Genomic DNA, 11,181 nt, shown 5'->3' with positions numbered 1-11,181 from the left:
TTATAATAACAATTAATATTAAGATAATAACTAATATTTAAAGATAATAATAATTAAATAATATTTAATAAGAATAATAATTATAATTAATATAATAATAATAATTAAAATTTAATAATAATAAATAATAATAAATAATATTTAATAATAATAATTATTATTATTATTATTAAATATTAATAATTAATTATTTTTTTTTAAATATCAATAATTAATTGTTTTTATTATTATTAAATATTAATTATTATTATTAAATATTAATTATTAATTATTAATTATTATTATTAAATATTGATTATTATTATAATAATTCAATATTAGGTATTAAATTTAATTAGAGCAGAGCAGAGCAGAGCAGATTTCAGCAAAGCAGAGCAGAGAAGAGCAAAGCAGATTTTAGCAGAGTAAAGCACAGTAGAGCAGAGCAAAGCAGCTCTAAAGAACGGGGCCTTAGGGGGTCCAAATATTAGCCCCACAACAACTTGAAAGGAGTGTCTAGCGACTCGTGAGTTTGTCGGAAAATGATATATATGAGCGATGACTGCCTATGTGTGAATGAGCGACAAAGGATAACCCTCGGGCATCCTCTCTGAGCAACGATGGCATCCCAAATCTGGCCAGGCGACAAGGAAAGCTAGGCCAAGAGAAGAGCCCTCGGTCTGGCTGAGTAACAAGAGTGCCCTTAGCCTACTTGGGCGACGAATTGCCCAAGATTGGATGATGAGGCCCAAAGGGTGCCCTCATCTTGCTAGGCAACGAGGTGCCATTGGTGGTACCCTTGTTTTGTTGGGCGACAAGGTACCTTAGTGGTGCCCTCACCTTGTTAGGCAATGGGGTTAACGACTCGCTCATTGGAGCTTGCTAGCCCCTTGATTTACAATGGTATGTATGATTTGACTTTTGGATAAGTAATTGGTGCACGGTTCACCATTGTAGAATAGGCGATGTAGTGCACAATTCAACCCTTGGGACTAATTAGCACCTTAAATAGGCAACGTGGTGAACAGGTGAATATTAAATATTTATAAAAAGAAACAAAAAGAATAAAGCTATAAAGGTTACTAAAACAAAATTGTAAAGAATTGTAAGTGAACAAAGGGAATATAAAATTTAGGGCTTGTATAGTTTACGTGGGATGTATATCAATATCATGGTTCTCTTCTTAGACTCTTCCCTCCCTATTTATTTATTTATTTATTTTTTCCTTTAAGAAGCTATTTTAGATAACATTTTACCATTTTCTAAAAAAGTACTGCTATTTGACAAAAGTTGTATAAGATCTTATCCTCAAAAAAAGTTTTTTAAGATCTAGTAAGCATAACTTTTGTACCTTTTTGAAAGTCCAGACTCATTCTTTATGGAGTCCTATTTCATTAATTTTTCCTCAATTAACGAATTTTTCAAAGCTGAATTTTTGTGAAAGAAAAAAGGGAATAAAGCTCTACTCTTTTTCTTAGGCAAATTCAACTAGTATTATATGTTATTGGCTGATAAATTGAGCTGTTACAACGAGGGTAAAAAAGTTACTTCTGCACAGATTAAACTCTAGAGCTAGACAGTGTCATTCAGACTCTAGAGCAGCTATTTCATATCTAATTTCTTCCAAGTGTTCATTTATAGAGGTCACTGCCTCCTGCACACCTTGAACGGCTTCCTTGACAGCATTATCATACTCTGCATCTGCCTCTGCTTCTTCGGTCCCAGCTGCATCGGTTAACTCGTGGACATGCACACATTCATGATGCATTGGCTTTTTGAACCTACAATTTTCATGAGTTACAAGCCGTTCAGACGGTCGCCCAGCCTTCTTCAACACCTGAATTGTTGCAGTCTTTCGACCAACAGAAATAGTGTCAGATTAAAAAAATGGACAAATCTATGTCTATTGAATTCAGTAGGAACATGCCCATATTATTACAAGCACTGTAGGATCAAGGTTAAGTAATTTGCACTATGCTCAGTTCACAACAGATATGGTATTGGTATGCATGATTCACTATCAACAAAGGGATGTTAGAGCACTGGGGTACCTCAGCTTAATAATATGCGTTCTTGGCATGAACAAATCTGGAACCAAAATCCTATCAGGTTATTTGTACAGCATATGATTGGTAACTTAGTACAGATTATAACCAACAAATAGATAAATCAACTCCACAGCAGACAAATACTCTTATAGCTAAGCACATATCCAAAAAGAATCTACAGCACCAAGTGTATCAGCCAGAAATTACCTGCTGACTGATTGCACTTTCCCAACAACAACATGATACATCAACTGTGACGTCTTTCAATGAAAATATATAGGAAATCCATTTCACACAATAAAACTACAGGATTCATCAACTGTGACGTCTTTCAAGGAAATTAATATGGCAACACTAAAACACAATTTTGAAAACACTAGGGATGCATATGCTGGTTGGAAAAGTTCATGCCAAAGTTCCAGCCTATACGCATGCTAAAAGTGAGATCCACATCACAAATTCAGTAACAAACAGAAACCTTAGATATCTTCCAATTTTTTTAAAATCTACTGATTTTCCATCTCTCCCTCTCTTTCCCCAGTTATTTACTCAAACTCCATCCATAAGAAGCATCAATTTAGGTGAATGTTGGGCAAGCCGTGCATTGTGCTTTCCATAGTGTAATGTCAACAAAAACACCCAAGGGATAAGTAACGAGTTACACCAAGATAGTACATATGTTATTTGTTGCAAATTAACATTCGGAGCTGATATATATGCACTCTAGGATACAGCTGGTTCATAATTTGTTCCAATAATAAGCGCTATGTTGCACCACCTTGTATGATTCCACCTCTAGGGACACAGGGTCAGTACTTAAAAACACATATTTCCAATTTCATAGCAACTTGCTTGACTTTCCATTTTTAATAATTTCTTAGTTTTTACAAATAATCCATTTATAGTTTTTTAAGTTTTTTTTGAACAAATATTGATTCTTGCTACCTTAAGAGTAAAATATTCAAACAGCTTAAGTTTCCAATTTCCAACTCATGTTCAATTTAGATTCATAGGTGCAAAACTATCAAACTAAGCAGGAGAGGGAATGCATAGAAAATAAAGGACATAGCTTCACCAAGTAGCTCTTTAGTGGAAAAGAGTTCGGCCTGGGCCTGCAATGTCTTCAGAGCATCCAACACAAGCACAAGCAGGCAGAAGAATATGACATTTACCCGCATCTTTACCATCCTATCACCACACCCCCACCCTCTTCCTCCCCGTCTTCAAGGGATCAATACAAAAATCAGACTAATTATCACTGAAAAAAAATTCTGTGAGCAAAGTGCACAACTCTGGCCTCTTCATAAATTTCACTGAAATCATTATTATTACATAGATGTATGCAGTAGTAATACATATTAAAGCTGCTGCTACGGAACTAAACAAGAAAAGCAATTATATGAGCAAGTCAAACATGGAACAAAATTCTCTTACACCCAATATAGATAATCATATCAAGGGGGACAGAAGGCAATGTGATATGACATTAGATAAATTCACATTGAGGAAAAGAACCAGGACATTATCAATAGATAATAAATTTCAGGATCATCAAGCCAACAAAAATTAACTTTTAAAAAACTTCTTATTATCATGCTCGAGAAAAAATTGCATTGTCCTTTTTTTTACAGAGTAAAAAATGATAAATTTAATCAACAAGCAAGATGCATGAATCAAATGGTTAAGGCTAATGTTCTCCTAACCTTATTTACACTTATTTAAGGTCTAATAAGTTTAGCTAAGTACAAAGAAGATAAGATAAGGGTTAACAACTTCATATTACTCCCTCCATGTTTTAATAAGTGCTACACTTACCATGGCCGTGTTTTAATAAGTGTTACATTTCCTTTTTTGGCAGAAAGCTGCATTTTGATATTATATTTCTCTCCTCTCATGGTCCCCACCCAAATCCACTACTACTTGCTTTTATTATTTGTTTTCTCATATTCATTACTTTTTAATAAATTATTAACCCAATTATCTTTCTTTTACATTTTTTAATTATTCCAACTACCTCACTTACCTCTTATTTTATCTAAGTCAATAAAATAGCCTAAAACTATGTGCTGATCAAACTGTAACACTTATTAAAACACGGAGGGAGTAGACAAAATAAGGGCTAAGTTTAGATAATATATAATAATGGTTCATAAGTTCAAATAAGATAAGATAAGGGTTAATAAATTCTAATAAGGGTTGATAAGTCCTGGGAAAAATATTTTTACTTAGCATGTTTCCTTTATTGGCAAATGTGACATTACACTTTTCCCTTTACCCTCACCTTTTCAGCATAATAAAACCACTGTACCCTTTATTACCCTTCCCTCATCTTCTCTCACCTCAGTCAGACCCCATCATTCTTCACTGATCACCGCTCTCTCCCTACTCCACATTTTACATGGCAAACACCACCCTTATCTCTCCTATTCACCGACGAATAAGACAAGCAAAATTCAGTGAGGAGAACACTACCTAAATATATCAAGTTTATACATTGACAAACTTGAGCAGTATTAGCATACCCAAAACAGATCCTAGTAAGGACTCCAAGTCCTTTAATAAATGTGTAAAAGCTGTAAATTAATGATCTTACCAAGTGCAGTTTTTGCTTCTCCAGCTCTTGAATAGACCTCAATAATCTCGCCAAATCATCTCTAAAGCAGTCAGGATTCAGAAATTCAGATTCAATCTCACGAACCTGCACCAGAAAATGAATTTTAGGATTGTTCAGGTAAATAAAGAAACAACTACAAGCACAAAGGCAAACAGAAACGCAAAAGATAGAGAACCTATGAGATCACAGGTCTTACTTGTCTTGAGCAATCACTGAACTCTATTGTGACCTCACTGCAAAGCTCTTGGTAAGTTGACTCCACCCCTGAGATCATGTACTCAGAAAAACCACTGTTGTGTTTTGCAATAAATCACATTAACAAAAGAAGTTAAATTTACATTGAAGCTAACATATTTTATAAGCAATGAAAGATCATCACCAAGCAAATTGTGAAATCACATTCTGCAACAATACAACCTTTTGCACCACACTACCATTTTTCATATTCAGCATTTTTAAAATAGAAAAGACTTCAAATCGGTAAAAACATCAATTAGATTCTCCAAAATTAAGCAATGATTACTGATCATAGAAATGGCTGTTCAAGCATAAACCCGTGATAACATGTAAAAATTATATTTTTCAATTCTCGTCTTGAACCAGTTTCATTAAATGTATAAACCTTTAGCCTTTCAATGCTAAAGTGATGCTTTTTCAACTTAAAAAATGTACAAGCATGGATATAAGGTTTGAGCTTTGAATAGATCAATAGACTTAACATATTAGGAAATTTCACTCGACAAGGAGCAAAATAAATCATTCTTACCATAATATTCAGTTGATGATAATGCAAAGTGCAAGTGCCTAAACGAGTGATCGTCAACAATCACATGCACAAGGTTTAAATACAAGAATTTGTATGTAACCTATCTTTATTCTCCACTAAAAAATTAACCTTCCCTGCCACCAATGGAACTGGGATTTTATCATTTGACACAAAGATGAACACTAAGTTCAAAATTCCATGTCAACTAATTCACATACCATGTTGACATAGCAAAATTCTCTCATTGAACGCATCACAACCTAAGCCTAGATATCGATAAGCAGCTTTTATAATAACAAAGAAGTAACCCTCTCCATATTACACGGTTAAATACCCCACCTATTCAAATCAAATACGAAAGACATTCAATATTATTCCTATATCATTCTTCAATAGAATGCAAGTATTTTGGCACTTGATCAGCTAATACAAACCATAGTAAATTAACATACTCAAATCTAAAAATCTGCAACTCAACTGATCACTGAAAATTACCATAAACATCTTAATTTTTTCCGCCAATTTGACAACATAAAGTGCATAAACCAAATTAACATGGAAGCCTAATTAAATTAAATTAAAACTAGAACAGCTTTTAACTTCAATATGTAAACTCTATAAATTAAAATAAGCTAAATTACTATTTAATGATATTATCAATAAATTCAAACAAAAAAATTGAATAAAGTATCAGAATTGATAAAAAAGGGTTTAGGGTTTATACTCTCGTAATTTGGCATAAGCTTCGGCTCTTCGTTGCTGAAGAGAAAGAAATTTGCGAAGGAGATTGAGGGTAATCGAACTTGAATCTTCCATTTTCTCTGAAATTGTCACCTTCTCAAAACTTTCCATGACTGATTCTGTTTTAGAGGCCTCATTAGTATTGTCTTCTGTAGTCATATGATCTCGATTAATAAGCCTTCAACTACAATGATAGATTTTTTAAGAATTTTAACTAATATAAATATGGAGAAGTTCCGGTTAATCAATTTGATAAACAAAATTTGTTTACCATACGGTAAAATAGTAAAAGAAAAAACATAAGTGTCTACTCAGCTTGGTATTTTCGTAAATATATCGGCAATAATGTGACCCGTATTTGATAAAAAGTTGTTTTATTTACCATTCGCCATTTGATGAACAAATTAGTGTGTAGCTCCGGGCGTTACACCGGGTTACTACTTTTAAATATATATAATGACATAATATTTTTTTTTTTTAAAAAAAAAGACTTAACATTGTCTTAATTTTGTTGAATCTATTCGTTTTTATTAATTTTTCTCTATATAATTATTTATGTGTTTACTCCCTCAAAAAAAAAATTTATGTGTGTATAAATGACATGAGTTACTATTAGAGCTGTTCATGGACAGTCTGACCCGCTAGGCTCGGCCTGTCCGGCCCACTAAAAATTTGGGCTTGGACACCTTTATTAAAAACAAATAAATTAATTGACGGGCTAAGCCCGGCCCATTTGTTGAAATGGGCGGGCATGGACAATGGTAACTGTATTCCAGGCCGCCCCGTTGATATGTCTAATTTATATAGTGTTTTGCCCTCGTTCCTTGGTCATAATTAGTAGTGTTTTTGGCTTTTTAGAGCCACTTTTGTTACTAATTGGTGTTTTCTAGTGTTTTCGTAGTTTTGGTTGAGTTTTGTAGGAAATTGCACTTTTGGAGCATTTTCCCGGGTTTTCATGGAGCAACTACGGACATTGGAGGAGCACGACCATCTTTGAAGCCCAAGGCCCGTTAGAGTTATCAAGCCGGTGATTAAGGGCTAGGTATTTGGGATACCGAGGCAATTGGACCAAGTATTCAAGACCCGAAGAGGAAATTCTGATTAGGCCGAAGAATCGGAGCCCAATCAAAGTCCTAGCCTCGAGGAGGCATCGGGCCCGATCGGGCAAGCTATAGCTCAATCGGGCAAGATGCGCAACATTGCTGGTGCTTGGCAAAGGCGCGCCTGATCGGGTGAGCTATTAGCTCGATCGGGCGCAGCAGCTCAGAAGGGAGACGATGAAAAAGGCGCGCTTTGCCCGATCGGGCGCGTGTTTTTGGAGAGGCTTTTTTGACAAAGCACATAGTTTCTAATTAAGAGTGTTGTTAGTTTTTGTTTAAGTACGTTTTAGGACGATTATTTTACTTACCTTCTTTCTTAGACTTTCTCTCTCTACTTAGATTTTTTTCTCTCTCTAGACTTCTCTCAACTCTTACTTTTGTTCTTGACTCAACTTTGTAATTTCGTCGATTTCGGTAACGATTTCTTCTTATTTAATTTCAACAACTTTTTCTTCACTCTATCATGACTTGTTTAATCGCTTTATTTAGTTTAGATTAAATTATGTCCGAGTAGTTTAATTATAAGGTTTATGGGGATCCATGGTTAATATGAAGGGATAATTTGTTATTGTTGATTATTGATATTGAATGATAATTTCTTATTGAATTGTTTTAATTCTTTGCAATTAGATTATGAATCGAGCATAAGTGATTTAATTGTGAAAGTGTAGCAATATTGAATTGATGAATCGAGCCGATGTTAATTTGATATTAAAGGCTATTTTCAATAGAAACTTAGATCTAGTAAATTGCAAGAGCCTGTTAGATCTATGTTGATTAGTAAACTGCGAGAGCCTGTTAATCATGTTATTTGTGCAATGTTAATTATTAATTCTTATGTTTTATCCCGGAATATTAATTATTGGTGAACCTGTGACCCTAGGCCTTCTTATTATTGATTTTCTCCCTAAACTTATTCTTCGTAGTATAATTCCTTTAAACAACAATATTTTGGTTACTTAATAATTTAGATTATAATAATTAATTAGGAATAGAAAGACTTGTTTCCCTGTGGATTAGTCCCTACTTCCCTATCTACATTAGTTAGAGGACTTAGGTAATACTTTTGATTAGGCGATACGACTTTAGCCTGTCACCCGTCCGGCCCGTTTTGTAAATTATTAACTAATATTTTCTTATATATATATATATATATATATATATATATATATATATATATATATATATATATATATATATATATATATATATATATATATATATATATATATATATAAATTAAGGATCAAAATTTTAAACAAATTTTTATAGGAGAGTTTTTTCCCAAGTTTTATAGAGCCACATAGGATAAAAATTTTCTTAACGACGCCGTGTAGGATTACAAATTATAGTTATAACCAATTAAATAAGAGATTTGTAAATTCTTTTAGAATAACATAATTCAAATGTCACATAAACAAAATTGGCGAATGATACTTTAAAGTTTAACTTAGTTAAATTTAGTATATTATCTTTTGATATTAGGAATTTTATCTAAATACATAATGAATGATAGGAATTTCACAATTTATTTTTAAACTGTTTGTGGTTGATAATTTTTTTTTTATTTTTTATTTCCAGGCTCTTAACTTGACGGTAGCACTTGATACTGTTCTTACTTTCCTCTCTATGTCGTTGGTGGTTGCTTAAATGATAGAGTATTTGGGCCTAATGAAAATTTGGAGATGAGAATGACAGTAGACTTAGGCCCTGTTTGATTCACCTTAATTTTGCTGAACTGAAATTATTTTTACTGAACAGAACTTATTTTTACTGAACTGAAATTATTTTTACTGAAATTAAATTATTTTTACTGAATTAAAATTATTTTTACTGATTTTCTATTATAATTCTTCTTTAAGAAAACTGAACTTATTTTTACTGAACTGAAATTATTTTTACTGAACTGAAATTAATTTTAGTAAACTGAACTTATTTTTACTGAATTGAAATTATTTTTACTTAATATTATTTTTTTAAGGTGAAAAGAACAGGGCCTTAGTGTTATTCTTGTGTACACACGTGTGGTTACTGTATTAGTGTTATTCTTTAGTACACAAATGTAGTTATTGTGATTAGTGTATTAATAGCTCTAACAAGACCATACTTGTCGAGTAATACTGTAATGTATAAACATGTCAACACCCTTTCATCTCTTATATGCATTTTGATAATTGATATTCCCCATCGCATAAAAGATATTTACAGCTAACAAAAATAAGATGAAGTGATGAGAAGCGTGTATAATCTATCCCTACTCCTTACAAAAATGAAACATTATTGTGGACAATTATTGTTACTCGTGAGGGTTTTTTTTTCACTTTTATCATTTATCTTTTTTATTAATAAATTAATCTTTTAGTCACGTTTGCCAATGCACAAATTCAACCAATAATATCTCTCATTACTGATAAGCAAAAATTATGAAAAATTGATATTTTAAAAATAAACTTTGTGATGAATATAACAAGATCCCACATGACTATATTTTAAATTACGTATAAAGCACAAAATACGGTCAAAGTGGAGTGTGTGAATAGTGCTAAAGTCAAAACGTGTCAACTAAAAAAAACGGAGGTGTGGGTATCCAAACCCTTTGGAACATTCTGGTTTTAGGGTTGGTTAGGGATGTCAATGGGGCGGGGTGGGGCAGATGTAGGCCTTCCCATCCCCATCCCCACTTAACATTTTTATCCCGTGGCGGGTCTAATATTCATCCTCATTTCCGCCCCGACGGGTACAACTCCAAAACCATCCCCTCCCCAACTCCCACTTGGATATCCATCCCTACCTAATCCCCACCAAAGACCCGCATAATCCCCACCCAAGTCCCGCATAATGATCCCCACCCAATTCCCACATAATCTCCATCTCTTAAATACACAATCCTACATAATTAATACAGATTATAATAATAAGAAAAACATTCTTAATATTACACACATTTTTGTTTATAATATAAGTATAGTACAAAGTATTATAATTAATATTTTATTTCACGTAATTATTTTATAAAATAGCATAAAAGTATATAATTTGCTTTTAAAGATATATAGATGTGGGTATATGATGGGGATGGAGCGGGTACGAAGTAAGGCGGGGCGGGTACAACTTAAATCTACCCCCGCCCCATCACCTATGGCGGGAATGGTTTTTATCCCCATCCCCGCCCCACCACCCGCCAAACTGAGACCCATCTCCGCCCCACTGGGGCGGGTCTCCTACCGCCTCATTGACATCCCTAGGGTTGTGTAGGCGTCGTTTGAAGTGCGCCTACGTTAAAGCATGTTGTGAATATGCTTGGAACTCATAGGAAGTGGGAATTGACATAACGATTAGGGACACAATTAGGGACAAGGAAAGTAGGGAGCCTCCAACAAGTTTTTAAGGAACTTGTAAACCGTTCACGGATCATAAAAGGCAACCACGAATAAAGGGACAACTATAGACAACAACGATTGGCCCGTGAAGGTTACACCCCATTCATAATCCATAAGATTACTAACTCCATATGGTTCGGAACCACAAAAGGAGGATCGGGGATGATGGTACGGAGTGAGTCATGGAGTCACATTCGCCCGTATTGGCCTCTACTCGATTCTTGTAATGAAAAGTATTCCTGTGATCTCAAAGGCTTACAAACAAAATATTCAATTTGCTCCAAACTATTATTAAGCTAAATTGGTTGAATATTAATGCAACATATAATTCTACAATATTGTGATCACTTGATTTAATAACAAGATTAAAGGAACCTAAACCGGTCGTCCAAATTATCTTATTAGTCGTGATTTTAAATTACATATTCCCTTTAAACATGTAATATGGTGATCATAAATAATAATAGAATAAACATTAATATTGGAAGCAATTCAACAATAATAGCGTTAGTCAAATCAAATAATAATAATAATCATGATATTAGCAATATAA

At 33.5% G+C, this 11,181-nt stretch overlaps 1 protein-coding gene across 1 annotated transcript; it reads right to left on the bottom strand.

The window, feature by feature from the left end:
* Positions 1-1,368: 1,368 nt before the first annotated feature.
* Positions 1,369-6,321, bottom strand: LOC145605339 (uncharacterized). The gene is made up of 4 exons (XM_081661376.1): positions 6,132-6,321; positions 4,838-4,931; positions 4,621-4,725; positions 1,369-1,831 (listed from the first exon to the last, which is right to left on the bottom strand). The coding sequence occupies exons 1-4, from the start codon at positions 6,305-6,307 to the stop codon at positions 1,562-1,564; spliced, it is 645 nt and encodes a 214-aa protein (XP_081517502.1). The 5' UTR covers positions 6,308-6,321; the 3' UTR covers positions 1,369-1,561.
* Between the last annotated feature and the right edge of the window lie 4,860 nt (positions 6,322-11,181).

The sequence above is a fragment of the Chenopodium album genome, chromosome 22 (assembly GCF_948465745.1).
Source record: "Chenopodium album chromosome 22, dcCheAlbu1.1, whole genome shotgun sequence".
NCBI lineage: Eukaryota > Viridiplantae > Streptophyta > Magnoliopsida > Caryophyllales > Amaranthaceae > Chenopodium > Chenopodium album.
Note: the sequence above shows the minus strand (reverse complement) of the source record. Positions and strands in the feature narration are given on the sequence as shown.

Bases quoted from the DNA above. Each gene is read 5' to 3' on its own strand.
- LOC145605339 (XM_081661376.1), bottom strand. From the start codon at position 6,307: ATGACTACAGAAGACAATACTAATGAGGCCTCTAAAACAGAATCAGTC. The intron at 4,932-6,131 runs GTATAAACCCTA...AAAACACAACAG, and splicing joins GCTTATGCCAAATTACGAGA to TGGTTTTTCTGAGTACATGA. The intron at 1,832-4,620 runs GTAAGATCATTA...GTTGGTCGAAAG, and splicing joins AGAAGCAAAAACTGCACTTG to ACTGCAACAATTCAGGTGTT.